The sequence below is a fragment of the Toxotes jaculatrix genome, chromosome 12, assembly GCF_017976425.1.
Source record: "Toxotes jaculatrix isolate fToxJac2 chromosome 12, fToxJac2.pri, whole genome shotgun sequence".
NCBI lineage: Eukaryota > Metazoa > Chordata > Actinopteri > Toxotidae > Toxotes > Toxotes jaculatrix.
The window spans coordinates 20334221-20351273 of NC_054405.1; the positions used below are offsets into that span (position 1 = coordinate 20334221).

Consider the following 17053-nt stretch of genomic DNA (forward strand, 5'->3'; position numbering starts at 1 on the left):
GCCTGTGAATAGCCACCGCCACTAAATCAGCTCTCTGCACCGGCAGATAGAGCGAACACCCGTGGAGCAGACGCAGGGGTCCTGAGAGGAGAAGAGGAGGACTGAACAGATGTCCTTGTTTGTTTGGAGGAAGAAATACTATCCCATATGCCTTAATAGGCAAAACAACCTGACGTTAATATGGCCCTTCGTGCTTATCAGGAGCACCAGCAGTAAGGCTGCTCTCCATCATTCTCTATCTCTTTTTGTCTTCTTGTCTCTCTGTCTCAGTTTCTCATTCTCTCCCTCTCTCAGTGTCTATATTTACATCCCCACCAAAGCCATTTCTGTCCATCCGATCCAGATGGAGTGCTACAAAAACACTAGGCCTAGATATCTTCTGTGGTTCCTACTGTCCTTAAAAGGAATAGTTTGTCATTGAGGGAAATGTGCTTATTTGCTGATAGTTGGATAATTTGGTTTTCTTTTGGTTTGGGACTGTTTTTCATGGTTTGGGGGCCTTTAGCTCTAATTATGAGAAATTTCAATGTTACAGTGTACACTGCTGTTCTGGAAAACATGGTGCTTCTAACAGAACACTTTGGGGAAGGTCCTTTCATGTTTCAACATGAAAATGCAAAAACCCAGGTCCATAAAGTAATGTTTGGCGTGAAGGAATGGGATGAATTTAGACAATGACTCATTAGTGCTGCTGTGGCTTCATTCATACACATGCAGCGAAGAAGAGAGATAGAAGAACAGTCCTATAATTGTGCTTATTGTGTGTGTGACTAGGTCTCAGTGAGGATGTTCAATGACTGATGACAGCTTAATGTTACTCTGCAGCTGTTTTAGTTAAATGAACCCTTAATCGTTTGATTTGAACTTGGTTTGTTGATAGGCCACTGTGGTCAGGTCAGCCTGAAAGTTATTTTTGTAACCAATCTCTATTAAAAATGGAACCACACATGACAGCACATGGATGCTGTTAGGTAGCATTTGGCATTTCTTTCTTTCAAGTACTTTCTGTAGTGTTTTACTCTTCTGTGCTCTGACTTTGTCTTAAATAGGCTTTTCTTCCTTTTCATCTCTCTATTTCTTCTCCTGTCTTCTCTCCGTCCTCAGAACTAATCGCACTGCTCTGCCATTTGGAGCTATCCCTGGTGCTGAACCTTTTAGCTGTTTGACCTTTTCCCTGTCCCCTTATTTAAATCTTTTTTTCTTCCTCAGCTCATGTTGTATTTGTTGCCAGTTAAAAAAAAAACTAAACCTTCTTCCTCTTTCCTTCCTTTCATCTTTCCATTTGTAGCCCACTTCTTTCCTTGCTTCCTTTTGAACACAGAAAAAAAAAGATGTTTGTGCAAAGTGAAATACTGCACTGAACTGCAGAACCTCTATCTCTGTCAGTCTCACAATAAGCAGACTTTCTATTGCTCTTCCTTTCTTGCTGACTACTACAAAACTTTATCAAACTGATACACTCTCAGTGCTTGTGCCTTATTCATGTGTCCTCCAACCACTTTGTTTAGCACAGAATGATGTTGGTTGGTGGAGCAATAGTAAAAATATTGTCACAGTCTCTACTTAAGATAAAATATGTATCAAACTTAGCCCTCATACTATATCTTCAAGCCACCTTATTGCTTAATGAGAGTATAATTCACTTTACCCTCATTACTTCCAGACTTAAATATGAAACTCCACTGTTTCATCTCCTTGTTTCAAGTTGAGTTATGAAGAGACAGATCAGTCCCACGTGGCAGTCCAGCTCCACACCCAAATACAAATCTCTGCGCTGGAAGCAGCTTATGTATTCAAGCTTATTGATTTGTTTGCCAACTCTATACTGTAGACGTGAAGAGCGTGAGCAACAATCCGAAAGTGAATTTTCTTTCTTTGGAAAAGGGATCAATCGGAAAGAACTGATCAAGGCCCCATTAAACAAGCTCCACTGCCTGCATGTAATTACAGCTGCTGATGTGCAGCAAACATAAGAAGCTGTAAATTAAGGCTGTAATAAGGGAAACATAATGTGGGAAGGAAACACTCTGCTCCAAGAGTTCAATTATCCTACAACAATCTAGTCGTGACAAATGAGGTCATTTATGCTCAAACTGAAGGAAAATGGTTTCACAATTACATTTAACACAACAGTGAAGACTTTTGACCATTGAGAAAAATGTTCCTTTACTTAGACTGAGATTTTTCCAAAGGCAGAAAGGTGCCAGGATAACTTAAGAGTATTTCCTCAGACAACACCAAGAGAACAATACAATCATTTTACTCGGAATAACTTTCAAGTTTTACATTGTCCTCTGAAAATACTTTTTAAAATTAAGATGAATTAAAATTGCTTGCGTTGCAGCTTCTCTCTCTCTCTCTCTCTCTCTCTCTCTCTCTCTCTCTCTCTCTCTGTCTTCCTCTCTCTCTCTCTCTCTCTCTCTCTCTCTTTCTCTCTCTCTCTCTCTCTCTCTCTGACAGGCGTCAAAAAATACCACCAAGGGAGCGCGGATCAGCAGCTTTCCACGCAGCCACTCTCGGCTGTTGTCCACCGCTCCGATGCGTAAATATCCCAGAGAAAACTTATCTTTTCTCCAGACGGAGACACGGAGCGCAGAGATGACAATGGATAGAGCGTTTTTTGTCTTCTGATGCTTCAAAGTAATCGATGCCGGACTGATTCGACTTTACAGACCTGAGAGGATTGTAGTCGGTCGCCTTCTTTGCAAGACACACCGGCATTTACCTGTTTTGAGATTAAAATGAGGGAGAAGATGTGGATATTTTACAGTGCCGACAATTCAAAGCGTCTTTTTTCTACTTGGAATCAGTGGTGCTTGTGTTACGCTGCAGTGGTGTGTTTGCTGTTTGCGCCTGTCAGGACAGATGATGCTTGCCCGTCGTCCTGCATTTGTGCCAGAGACTCGGGGACGGTGACCTGCCGTGAGGGGGAGGACACTGAGGTACCGGGAGACATACCGGAGTGGACGTCCACCCTGATACTCAAGGGGAGAAACATCTCAACTTTAGAGCGTGGTGCGTTTATGACCAACGGCACGGAGTTGGAAATGACGACACTGTCTCTGTCCTATAACGGGATACAGGCTATTGAACCATACGCCTTCCTGGGGCTCCCCCGATTGCACTTGCTGGATCTGAGCCACAATCAATTGGAGTCTATCTCAGCCAGAGCTTTCCACGGATTAACTGAGCTGCGCTCTCTTTACCTAAATGACTCTATTTTGCCTGCGGCCGAGGCACAGCTCTCAAACGCGCTCAGCACACAAAGTTTGCGCAACCTCCACAGACTGGAGTTGGCGGGAAATAGACTGAGGTCTATACCCCTGATAAGATTAGATATCTATAATCTCCACGCGTTGGTGCTGGTAAATAACTCCATAGAGACAATCGGGTGGGAAAACGTAACCAATCTGTATCTGCAAAGGCGCATACGAGTCTACTTGTCTTTAAACCCGTTTCGGTGTAACTGTGAACTGGAGGCGTTGTACTACTGGTTGAAGAACTCATCCCAGTGCCCGGACGCAGGGCGTCTCCTGTGCAGCGAGCCTGAGGCCAAGAGGGGGATTCCTGTGGAGAAGCTCCGGAGAGAGGACGTGGATTGTATGAACGAGAACCTTGAAGCGGTTTCATACGTGTTCCTCGGTATAGTGTTGGCTCTGATCGGGGTGGTGTTTCTAATGGTGCTATATCTCAACCGGGGAGGCATCAAACGGTGGCTCAACAACATCAGAGAGGCGTGCCGAGACCAGATGGAGGTCTATCATTACCGCTACGAGCAGGACTCAGACCCGAGACTGGCCAACGTGGCTGTTTAACTTACTGGAGCATCAGGCCAGTGCTTCACAGTGAGGGCACAGGGGAGGCGATGTTTCAGGAGGGATGGCGAGCTGGAGAAATACTTTATCGGTAAACCTGGGGGACATTCCCGGGCAGTGTCCTGTCACGGTCAAAATCAGTAGTTTTTAACACCAGTTTCATCACTTTTAGAAGCTGGCCTATGAACTGCAACTGGAATCCCTCTCACTCTGGGATATGCACAGAGCCAAAGACAGTATAATGGCTATAAGAGACTATTCATCTTGCAGAACTGAATATTTAAACTTCTAAGCAGTATTGTACATATTGTATATAAGTATCTCCTCGGGAGAGGAATGCTTTTCATGCATCATGTTCACTTATGCAGTCTACAGCAGCTTGTCAGACTTAGTATTATTTATCTTATTAAACAAAAGACAAATATAGAGTAAAGGTATATAGAATTTCTGATTTAAAAAGTGGGAATGAAACATGGTATTACTGAAAATTGCAGCCCTTACAAACTGTTTAATAGTATTCATTCAGGAAACCCTGCAGGGAGAACAAGGTATTTCCGCCTATAATCTACTGAGGGAGTGCAAACTGCAAAATGAGAGAGAGAAAAGTGGTAGAGAGGGAGGCTGGTGCAGGTGAGGTGATGCAAGGAATCTGACATGTTCGTCAGAGTGCCATGTTCATGCAAGCAGGTGTTGCTGGAGTAAACTGTCATATTTCATCATCAACCACAAGGGATAAGTTAGCAACCTTGTCTTTATGAACAGTGTTTGATCTCTAAAAATAACAGACGTGTGTATCATTTGACACCAGGTCAGTTTATCAGTAATGGGGCAAAAGAGGAAGAGACCAAATCTGACCATGCATGCGATTGTTGTAGGCATAGAAAACCAACCAAAACATTAATAAAAGGTCAAACAAAAATGGTGAGTTAACAGTGTTCTTTACGTCAGTGCATTTTATCATCACTGTCAGGAAATGTTGACTTCATGCAACACTGTGCCAGACATTAGGCAGAGGAAATGTTCCCCTGCTGTATTTTGTAAAAATAAAAATTGCAAATTTGCTAGAAGCAGGTGTGAGTGAGTGCGTCTGCTCTCTGTGACTCATACTCTGAACCACAGTAAGACCTCACATCGGCACCACCAGAAAAGGTATAGCCTATGTCATCTGCTCTTTTTCGAAGCACTAAAGAGCGAAAGACAGGCAGAGACAGGCAGTGTTAATCTCATCGGGACTGTGACTAATAAACCTTGGACAATGAAGATCGACCTGTGAAGGCAGTATCTCTCTTTGGCCCAGAGCTCATCAACCATGTTAGCTAAGGGTCGACATTATGATCACAAGGATTTTGGAACCAAGGTCAAACATGTAAAACAGGAGAGTAGGTGTGTGTGTGTGTGTGTGAGAGAGAGAGAGTGTGTTAATTTAAGTCTTCTATGTAAACTCGTGATAGCAGAGGTCAACTGATGTATGCCTGTCTTTTTAGCCAACACAAGCAGTAGACGACAGGAGAGTGACTGCTTGAGCAAATGAATATGTTTGTGCATGGGAACAAATGGCTGACAAAACTATTCAGAATCAGTGTGATTTCACCTGCTTTCACTGTCCTGTAAATCATAATAAACGTGATTAATATACCAGATTTAACACAATGAGGCGAGAAATCCATCATCTACAGTAGACTTGATGTACAGTTGTGTAACAAAGAGTGTGATGATGATTAGCTCTTGGCACCTCCAGCCACAGAGTCAGATCAAAGAAAGGAACTTTTGAAAGAGAGCACGCCCAGAACACCAGCTATAAAACAGGCATTTCTGTTATTTGCACTTTACAATCTAAGATAATAAACAAATGATCAGATAGATAGATAGACTCACTCCTAATTTGTACAGACTTGATGTGAGTATCTCACTATGTAAGCAGTGTAGCCTTTACATAATAATGACATCAAAATGTGAGACATTGTCACTTATGTCAGGCGACATGACAGTGTACCAGACACTGTCATGTTGTATACGGAGGCAAAAGAGATAAACCCAATCATATGGATAAAAGTATGTTGACTTGACTCATTTTGACATCACAACCCACACTTAATATATAGTCATACATTTTCATCCTACAGTTCCAGGATGGTGTTTTATGGGTTTTACGAGGTACACAGCAAAGAGACCCATTAACAAAGGAACAAAACAAACAAACAAAACCCCCACTTGTGTGTGAGGGGGAAATGTAAAGTAGAATAAGTCACAATACACAAAGTATCGACAAATATGGGACTGAAAAAATACAAACATCATGCAAATTATATGGTAGTGAGTGAGAAATATATGTTGTGGCTGTGGTTGTAAAAGTTGGAGGAGTGTGTGTCCATATGCCTGTCCCAGGTAACAGGAGGTTACAGCCAAGCTAGCAGCTCTGTGAGACTTTGCTGAGCCACAACAGTGCTGTGAACTAAATGCTAACACCAGCATGCTAATGTCCTCAAGTGACAATGCAAACGTTTATATGGTATAATGTTTACCATGTTTACTACCTTAGTTTGGCGTGCTAACATGCTAATGTGCCAACCAGCACTAAACACAAAGTAAAGCTGAGACTGATGTACATGTCATTAGTTTTGAGGCTATATGACCATAAATCAAAATATTGCACTGATTAGAATTTTTGACCTGATGATGGTGCTAGAGGAAAAACTGAGGGGCCACCAAAGTGATTACAAATCGTCCCGCAGGGGACACGAATGTGCCAAATTTCTTGGCAATCAATTTTTGGTGAGATATTTCACTGAAAACCACAAACGGCAGCCTTTTATCACACACACACACACACACACGCACACACACACACACGCACACGCACACGCACACGCACACGCACACGCACACACACACACACACACACACACACACTTCAGTGGAACCACAAGCACCCCGCTGGTTTGGGATCACATCTCTCCAGAATATTCTCAGCCCTCTCCTATCACACTTTTGACATCAAAGAATGCATCATCTCTTAAGCATCTCTGCACCATGTGTCCAGTGAACTGGGCTATGCTGTACATAAATAACTGATATTTATTGATCTTTTCTTTGTTATTTTAACAATCTTTCTCTGCCCTGTGTTTGACTGCATGTCCTCCACCTTTTCTCTGTTTGGCATTTCTCTCTTCAACCATTGATCTTTTTTTATTTTTTGGGGATTCTGGGATATAAATAAAGAAGTGGAAACAACACAATGTTCTGTTGTTGGTCAAAATAACTGAATTTGTCTTTCAAACTGTTCAGGCTTCAGCTCTGCTCTCTCCATGCACTTCACTTGTCATTGCTCCATTTCTTTGTTCTTCTTCCATTTTGCTACAAACTCCTTACAAATGCAGCATTTGTCAAAGACTTCCTCTCTGCCCTACACGGCCCACCCTCCTTCACTTCGCTCCCGCCCCCCCCCCCTCCCCTCCCACCCTCCCTCTGTCAATTCCCTCTCTCGCTCCTCTTCATCCAGGTAAATGACTTTATCCAGCTGAGTGACTTTGTAAGGACGTGGGGACAGGGTTTAAGCTGAGCCCAGCAAAAGGGAAGAACGGCAAAAGAAAGATAAAGAAAAGGGGAGTAGAGAAAAGATTCATTAGAGTTCTTTAGTCCAGGCACCAAATGTCCTTGCCTTATGCAAAACGATGACTCATCGTCTTGCTCTATATATAAATGTCTGGGAGGCCACATCCCAGCTGTGAACTACAGCAGAATGAATGTGAAAATACTACCTCGAATGTTGAACTGCTGCTGCTATCAAAGAATTCAATCATATCTGCGCATCTGAAGTTCAGGACACTTTTTAAATGGCCTCCATCTTTCCTCCAAACTAACACTTTCGCCATGATGTGCTGTCTGAGAGTCTAATGTCTCACAGCCCGTCACCCTCTGATTGAATAGTATCGTTACCTTTACACATGCATCACTAGGTGTTGCAGACTGAGACTGCAGTGAAGCCACTACGGGGGCAGACACACATAACCACATCTAAGTAAATGTTTATGGCCTGCACAGGTAAAACTGGTGTCCTGGGCTGTTCATGATATGATATATTTTAAATTAGTTTTCTGGTTTGTAGTCTGGTGATTAATGGTTATTGATTGCTGGATCTCTTTTCCTATCTTCAGCTGCTATCTGTAGATAAGAAATTGAATTTGGTATTGTAAGAGAGGTGAAGGAGAAGTGTCACTGTGGGCAGGAGGAGGTTGAAAGTAAAATGTGTCTGGTTAGAAACTGCTTGCGTTAAACTTTCTGTAATATCCAACAGCAGAAGAGGGTTAAATGTTATCAAAGCAGTAATGTCAACTGTAAAACTTCACATTTACTGATTCAACACTACTAAAAATCTTTGAAATTATCTCTCCATTAGAAAGAAATTTTATGGAATGAAGTGACTTGGTTCTGCGATCCATGTCCTGCACAAAACCAGCAAACCCAACTTTCTGAAAATACAGTTTCACTTTAAAATATAAATTTTTAGCACACAGCCATAGCAATCAGATTTTTTTTTTTTTTGCAGTTCTGATTCATTGTTAACAAAAATGGTTATGGAGAGAAGGAGAAAGCAGCAGTTAATCTGAATGAAAAAGGGGTCAATGGAGGACACTTCATGGTGCACAAAGACTGACTCATTTGACGTTGCCTTTTACTTCTCCTCTGGGTATTACAGTATGTTCTGAAGTATGTCACGCAAGCAACTACCTACAGAGTGAGGGAGCAGCGTCTACAGGGCACAGATTGAAGTTGAAATATACCTTCCCTCGATCAACAAAATATTTCCAACATATCCATCCCTATATTCCCTTGTACACCATGTGGCATTCCATAGTATGGAGGATGTAATAACAGATCAGAATGCATTCTGGGTAAATATGCTCCTCTAACTGTCTCCCTTAGCTCTTGAAAGGTCGATCACACAGAAGTCCACTTGAGATCTGACTTGAGATTTCGGAGGATTGGATCATCATTTACAGTAAGACAGTGATGGGGATTCCCACAAGAGGAAGAGCTGGGGAGGAAGGTGGGCTGGGGGGTGGATGTCAACATGTGACCACTGCTGAAATTCACACAGCTCTGAATATGTGTTAGCCATCTCATAATTACCTTGTTTACTTTAAATTAATCAGCAGCTTTCAAGACCAACCTCAATCACTCATTATATGCACCCCCACATATTTCTTTCCAGTTTTAATTGTTAGAGTGGAGGTCTGGGGCTCCTAATAGGTTCTTATGAGATTAATTAGCTTAAATTTAAACAGTAAAATGTTTGTTTGTTATAGGAAAGGTCATTAACATGCAATGTCATCACAAATGGAGCTCATTAGAGAAAGACTCCCAGGAGTCAAAAAGGCACAAGTGAATCTTTTGTCTGGGGTCACTGTGTCCTGTTTGATGATAAATGCGGCCTCTGGGAATACTATGAATTTGGCATGTCATGACGTTATTTTTGTTGACTTGCCACACAGATCCAAAGCGCCCACACAATAAGTTCAACAAAAACTACAATAAAAGTATTGAACAAGACTGAATTAATGTACATCTCAGGCAGGGAGATAATTATCAGTCCCAGCTTACACCTGCACTGCTCCAGTCAATACTTCCATTTTCTGTCTACTCTGCAGTGTAATTACAAACCATGGGAACCAATGTTCTTAAGTCTGATATTGTGAACTCTTATCTGGCCTCGAAGCACAAAGGCCGTGAGGGTTTTGATCAGGAGCACATCAGGTTTTAAAAAGGATGACTGCAGTCTGGGCCTGGGTTTGGATTCATCCTAGACTCTGGATAAACACAGTTGGCTGGTCGATTGGCTTTTGACCAGGAGAACAGATTCTGTCTTAATACCACTTAAGACCACTGACTTGCCTGTTAATTTCTAAGAACAAACAGTCAGCACTGTATAAGATGAGGTGACGGGAAAGACACAGAGAGCGAGTTCTGACCTTTATCTCTCACTGTAGGACAAACATTAATTCCTCAGATTTTACCTGTCAATTTCAATCATGTTCTGTCCAGCCAGGGAACAGGTGCACATTTTCGGTTAGATAATTTGGTTAGCCAGAATCACAAACATCCATAACATTGCAGGCTAACAGTGTGATTGAAAAGGTGATGCTGATGCATAGGATATAATCCAGGGCTCATGGCAGGTATCAAAATGTGTCTCTCAGAAGTCAAAAATTCTAAATTGCATTAGCTTCCAATGTGACTGTTACCCCTTAAAATAAAGCAATGTAAACACGTGACCCAAGCCAAAAACAACTAATGTCTCTTCCTGTCTGCTTCTTCTGCTATCCACAGCAGTTTTTACTAGCTGTTGCCCATGGTTTTTAAAAACTCCTCAGAAACTGCCCTGGTGCTGAGAGGCATTTCATTAAACTTTTACTGAGTGGACTGTCCTGTCAAGAACCCGAAGGAGGTATAACCCGAAATCACTCCATCAATATCTGAATGAATAATTAGATTACGTGGACGTACTGTAACTGTACTGTGATCCTCAGCAAATTTTAGCAACAGACAAACGCACACTTTCAGCAACTCGGTTTGAAACCTGCATCCTCCTTGATGAGGAGAAGTCTTCATCTAATCTGATGTCAAAAATACCCACTGAGGGTAATGTCCTGGCTTTCACATATCTGCACTGCACAGTAAGTTCACACAACATCCATATGCTTGTGTTTGTGTTTGAGAGTTATACTCTCTATATTGGACAAACCGCCCCAGATTTCTTACTTAGACTGTAAATCTTTTACTCATTTTCTGTTGTACATTTGACAAAAGCGCTGTGGCTTCACTTTAATTACAGTAAAACAAAAATATATTTCAGCACATTGTTTGTTTCTTTTTATCACTGAGCCATTTTTAAAACTGATAAGAAAGCATTTAGAGGCCTTATAACAATTATTCATCCTAATTACTTTGAAGTGTTTAGTGCTCATTAAAACTCATTCCCATTAATCACACCGCCATCTACTGTAGCTCTGCTAATTAGCTGCCAGTGAGTCTGTGCCTGATATTTGCCTGCGATGGGCAGCTTCTCATTCAAATGGCTGTGAAAAAATGCAGTCTCAGCAGTGTGAATATTTCATGCTGTCCTTCACTCAGGAGAAGCTGCTGATCTTCTGACCAGTCATAACATTGGGCCCCTTACCTCAGAGAAAACAGCATCTGCTCTGACAACCTGTCTGTCAGTTTCGGAGCATTCCAGCTCTTTCTTCTCAGTACAGTCTCAAGCCGACCTGAATTTCAACAAGAAACCACCGCACATGCCTTAACAGTACAATACCATTTTTACATTCAGCCACGTTTACAGTATTATATGTACGTTTGTATTTTAAAATGAATTAGAAGTCATGTAAAGCACATGTGCATGGAGTAATTTTTGTCCAAATGGTTTCATGTTTTTACCACACTCACATAACATCTCTGACAGCAAATATTATTAAATATAACAGGACACTGATCACTTCTGGATCCTCTAAATGCTAAACTGATGCATACAGCTCCAACATTACATTCTGTGCTTACTTTGCTCAGATGATATTATATCTATCACTGTGCATTTGAACGCACGCTAACTTTTTGCAGCTCTCATGCCCTGTCAACTACTGCCCCCTTGTGGTCATTTGGCTGCAAAGCAGCTACACAAAGTCAACTGGCAAGTGTTTTAACTCTCATATCTGGGTGAGTACCCAGAAGAATTCAACGTTCTCATGGATAAGCAGCAGCGCTCACAATTCTGGTGTTTTCTCCATGTTTCACTGGCATGTAAGCCGGACCATTTCCTCTCTGCACACCATCAATGTGACTGTACCACAGCTTCAGTCATTCATGGATCACAGTGTTGTTAACCAAGAACACGCATCACTAGTCATCTGTAGCTGTTGTGAAGACAAGCGAAAATCGACTAACTGTAATTAAACAATAACCCCTTATTTTTTATCTATTACTTTCTGCCTCAGCAGCACACAGTCCACTAACAGATGTTTGCTGACATCTGTGGTTTAAATTAAGCATCAGCTGATTTATTACCTGAAAGAACTGTATATAACAATGACTTGATTATTTCCCTCTGTATACAGAAAATACTATATAAGGCATTCTTATATCCAGTATCCCCCCATGTTCCCAGACACACACACACACACACACACACACACACACACACACACACACATATATACATATACACATATATATACATATAGTGTATATATATATATATACACACATGAGTGACACCTGTGCTGGCCGCCATGTCCCCAGAGAAAGTTAATTACATTTTAAGTTTCACACATCAATTTTACTCAAGCTCTCTGTAGTGAGAAAACAAGCGCTCATTTTACATCTATTGCCTTAGAAATGAATCATAAATCTGCATCAGGAAAAGAGGAATGAAGATCAGGCAGTTTAGACACAACCATAAATCATAGACAGTGTTAGTTAGCAGCAGCAGCAGAAGTTTGTTAAATTGGTATTCTAACATAAAACACATAAAAATTTATCATTTTCAGGTAAAACAATTTTGAAGTCCTCTTATCCTCCTTTTCCTCCCCTAAGGGGATCATTAAAGTTTTTTATGATTTTGATTCTTAGTCTGATCAAGCCTGTGGCCAACTGCTTCACAAAATCCTGGAGCTCTCCTCTCTCATATCAGTTCAAGGAGCTTTTCTCTGTCTTGTTTTATCATCAGCAGCCTGCTGTCCAGTATCTGTTTTCACCTACATAAATCAAAGCCCAACCCAGGATAGCCTCATAACTTCGCTCCTGCTCCACATTACATGTTAGCCAAGGTCAGTCTATTATTTTAAAGTAGACTGGCTAGAAAATACCATACAGTTGCATTGCAGGGAACCCAGAAGACATTAATTATAGCATTATGTATTACCTTGTCTTAGATGTAGTTACATTTAGTCTTGTCTGGCAATCTGACACTTTCATGAGATTCCCCTTGGAATTTACAACGTACATTCATTATATTATCAAAAAAGACATGATGACCTAACTCCTTAATGAGTCCCAGTTGAGATGGCATCACTGGGGAATGATGCTTAATGCCTTTGTCTGTAAACAAACAAACCCTCTCCTGTTGAACCTTTCACTTAATTAATCTCTTCCCTCGTTCATTAGAAGTGGAAGGGATGGTGGAAATGCCAATATATCAAAGAGACAATACATTTAGAGGAAAACGTAATGCAGAACAGCCATCAAATAGCCAACCTTTCTCTAAACCCCAACAAACTGAAATCTGTATGTTACAGTTGTACAAAAATATTTTGAAATGAGTGAAATGTCAGTAAAAATCTCCTGTGTGGACATTTTTGAAAGCTCGTGTGCACTTTGCTTGAAATACCCAGAACATCATTACTAACAGCCTTTAATTTTTTTCACGTTGTTTAGAAGCATTAGGAATTTTCTGCTGCTGCACACATGTAACTTCTAGAGGTCTAATGAGCTGTCAGCCCAGGCTCCAATTAATTATACTCATTTTGATGCTTCTGCAGTCCTTGGTTTGTGTCCAGTGCCAGTGTGTAACTGTAAACACGATCTAAAGTTTAATGGCACCTAAAGTTTAATGTTTGTCAAGCTTAGCCCGCCAATTAAAGAAACGCAACTTTAGAAAGGGTGTCATGGGTATGTAGGGGCTGAGACTGCAGCCCCTTCAGAGAAGAGATGACTATTAGACAATCAGGGGGTTTACTTGAGCTTTTCAAGAACAATAATGACTCATTAATATCAGTGTCTACGCCATTACAGTCCAGTTTTAATTGCAAGAGTGCAAAACCTCCTAATGGATGCAGATGAGATTAATTAGGCTTAAGTCTGAACAGTAAAAGGTTTGTTTGTTACAGGCAAGGTCATTAACCAGCATCCTTTGGTAATGACATCACAAATAGGGCTCATTAGCAGAGTTCCCAGGAGTCAAAGAGGCAGCAGAGAATCCTTTTGTCTGGGGTCACCGTGTCCTATTTGGTGATAAAAGCCCCCTGGGGGAGTACACTTCATTGTCAATGTCATTTAATTTTGTTGTCGTTTGTTGTCACACACTCCAAGTTTAAACAAAGTGTGGACATTTTTTGAAGACACTCATGAAATATAGTGAATGAATATGAATATGAATACGAATACGAATATAAATATTGGAAACCGAGGATGGTTATGGAATAGGTGCGTTTAGCATGTGAGCTTACTCTTGTGGCAGCAAAATGAACTAATGTTTAAACAGCCAAAGGTTTGTTTGTTACAAGGCATATCTAATTTTTTTTTTTACTCACTTTACACATCCCAAGTTTAAACAGGACATAAAAGATTTGTTTACATTCTGCTGAGCACTGTGGTCCTGAGCTCTTTCTGAGGGACTACCATGTTGTCTTCTTTCTAGTCATGGTAGGACAAGAAGATCTAGACCAGAACTACCTCTGATTTCCGTTAGGACAACTGTGAGACCTGATTGGTCAAGAGGTTTCTGTCCCTCAGGTGTCTCAGATGGACATTAACAGCCAACCATTGCCATTTATCAGTCAGTTTCTATATTGGCGTACCAATGTAAATATGAAGACGGGTAATCAGTAATTTGCAAAAAGTTATCACTCCCAAATAGATTGACAGGTCTCTTAATACATGGATTTAATCTGAATTATTAATGTCGTCTGATGGAAATAAACGGATTGGATTCAGAAAAACTTTAATTAGATGTTTGTTTTATCTGTTGGACAAGTTGGAAAATAATACACTTCTCCCACTGGATAAATATTTAATCTCAGTTATGGGTACTGCTCATTACTGTTTTGTTCATCCATGTTATTCTTAATTAGAGGGCTGGATGTTATGCTCTGGAGATGAATGAAGAAGGTATATTTTCCACTGTACGTGGGCCAGACATGCAGACACTCAGACTGGTGTCAGCGTCACATGGAGTCACACCGTGTATGATGATCTTCAGCAGAACAGGTGTAACAGAAGTGCACTGTTTTCTGTCCCGTGTTTGACATTATAATCATCATTACATTCATAACTTAAATGCACAATTTTAAATGTGTTTGTTTGCAGTATCTGATTGGAAAGAGTAATGCAACAGTTGATAAGATTTATTGTTTTCCTCTCACTCAGACTGCAGAGATCTTACACACTGAGGTCCAGAGGCCGTCCTCCAGCACGCAGACTGTGGAGTTCAACTATGTCTTTCCTCAGGACGGTTTTAAATGACTCTGCCATCATTCATCCTCCAGGCTTCTATATCATCGGATTTCAGACGTTTCCCTACATCAGCATCTACTTTGTCTTTCTAGCATTTGTCTATGTGGTTACACTAGTGTTCAACATTTTATTGATGTATGTGATTGCTCTTGACCACAGCTTACACACTCCAAAATTTCTGGCTGTGTTCAACCTCGCAGTAATTGATGTGATCTTGAACACGAGCACTATTCCCAGCATGATTAAGACGTTCCTCTTTAAGGACAATTTCATTCCATTCAACCTATGTCTATTACAAATGTACTTCTACTATGCTTTTGCATCACTGGAGTCATATGCGCTTGCTATACTTGCCTATGACAGATTGATCGCAATATGTTTCCCTCTGCGTCAGAATTTACTCAACACATTGCCGATCATGTCTTGTATTGTAGGTGTGACTTGGGTTTACAGTCTGGGAAGAATAGCATACAGCACGGCAATCATGACTCGACTGTCTTTTTGCAATTCTGTCAGAGTGTTCAGTTATTTCTGTGACTACGCCCCTGTGTTTAGACTCGCCTGTAATGATTACTCATTACAGTGGTCCATGGCTTCTGCCTCAAGTATGGTCAATCTGGTGGTCCCCTTTACTTTTATTGCTCTGTCCTACGTCAGCATCATCGTGACCGTGTTCAGGATGAAATCAGTGAGCAGTAGGGTGAAAGCTCTCACCACTTGCATTGAGCACCTCATCCTTGTTGCTATATTTTATATTCCTTTATTCAGCATTTTTTTAATTGGGCTGTATATCGGAGCCATTGACCCAGACCATCGTGTGCTGAGCCTCTCGATGGCCTCTTGCCTCCCCCCCTGCATTAATCCTATTGTATATTCCTTTAAAACAAAAGAGATCAAAAATAGAGCCCTGGCACTGATCTGGAGAATGAAAATAAACCCTTGACAACTTCCTTTCCCACCCTAGAGCAATCTGTGGAGGGTTTTAACACTTTCATGAAAATGTCAAGTCTGTGTTTGTGTATATGTGTGTGTGTAGTGACACAAATAGAAGCCTATTTTACTGTTTGTCTCACTCATCAGCATCAACAGCCACACATTTGCAAAGTCACATTATTTATTCCACATCATTCACTAATGTGTTTTTCTCAATACTATGTTTTTGATATTCTGCCATTATTAAAATCCAACAAGTGAATAAAATGCATGTTGTAATTCCTTTTCAACCATATCTACAGGTTAAAAGAATCAGGCTAAAAACAAAATCTAGAAGAATTCAAAGTCAAAGAGGTAGAGCTTACCACAAGCAACATATTTAAGCATTTGAATGAGGGGAAACTACGCACATAATTGAAAGCTTTCACTGTACAGCTATCCATGATTCAAATGAGCGCCATGTCAGACAAAATAACACAATTACAAATCAAAAATTTACTGAAGAGAGACCCGTAATTTAAAACTAGCTTTAAAGTTCTGTAGAGACCTGCCTATAAGGCTAACAATGAATGAACAGTAACCAGTGGTAAATTGAGTTTAAAGTCTGAATGGAAGTTAGTGGTTGGAAGGACTTTTAGAAGGCCTACAATTTATACAGTTAATGAAACAAAGCAGGTTAGAGCTTAAACAGCTCATTTCATTGAACAAAGGACAGTCAGAGGACACTTGGTGAAGTGTTAAGGCAAAGACTTCTGGCCTTTCTCATGTGGCTCTTTGATAGCAGGTGTAATCTGGATGAAATGCACACCCACACCTACTTCCCTCCATTTTTAATTGTTTTTATTCCTAATAGGTGCAACTGAGATTAATTAGCCTAAAGTTTATACAGTAAAGGGTTTGTTTGTTGAAGATGAGGTCATTAACCAAAACTCTCTGGTGGTGGCAACACAAATTGAGCTCATTAGAATCTTTTTTTTTTCTCTTTTGCTCACCATAGCCTGTTTAATGATAAATGCATCCTCAGGGAACATCATGCAATAGAGGAATCATCATATTTGTGACTGTTTAATCACTTTGTACAA

General features: G+C 40.7%; 2 protein-coding genes across 2 annotated transcripts; both read left to right on the plus strand.

The window, feature by feature from the left end:
• Positions 1-2741: 2741 nt before the first annotated feature.
• On the plus strand, positions 2742-3815 carry waif2 (Wnt-activated inhibitory factor 2). The gene has a single exon (XM_041052100.1). The coding sequence runs from the start codon at positions 2742-2744 to the stop codon at positions 3813-3815; it is 1074 nt and encodes a 357-aa protein (XP_040908034.1).
• Positions 3816-15015: 11200 nt separating this feature from the next.
• Positions 15016-15981, plus strand: LOC121190878 (olfactory receptor 1496-like). Its single transcript, XM_041051903.1, has one exon. The coding sequence runs from the start codon at positions 15019-15021 to the stop codon at positions 15979-15981; it is 963 nt and encodes a 320-aa protein (XP_040907837.1). The 5' UTR covers positions 15016-15018.
• The last annotated feature ends 1072 nt before the right edge of the window (positions 15982-17053 follow it).

Bases quoted from the DNA above. Each gene is read 5' to 3' on its own strand.
- waif2 (XM_041052100.1), top strand. From the start codon at position 2,742: ATGAGGGAGAAGATGTGGATATTTTACAGTGCCGACAATTCAAAGCGT.
- LOC121190878 (XM_041051903.1), top strand. From the start codon at position 15,019: ATGTCTTTCCTCAGGACGGTTTTAAATGACTCTGCCATCATTCATCCT.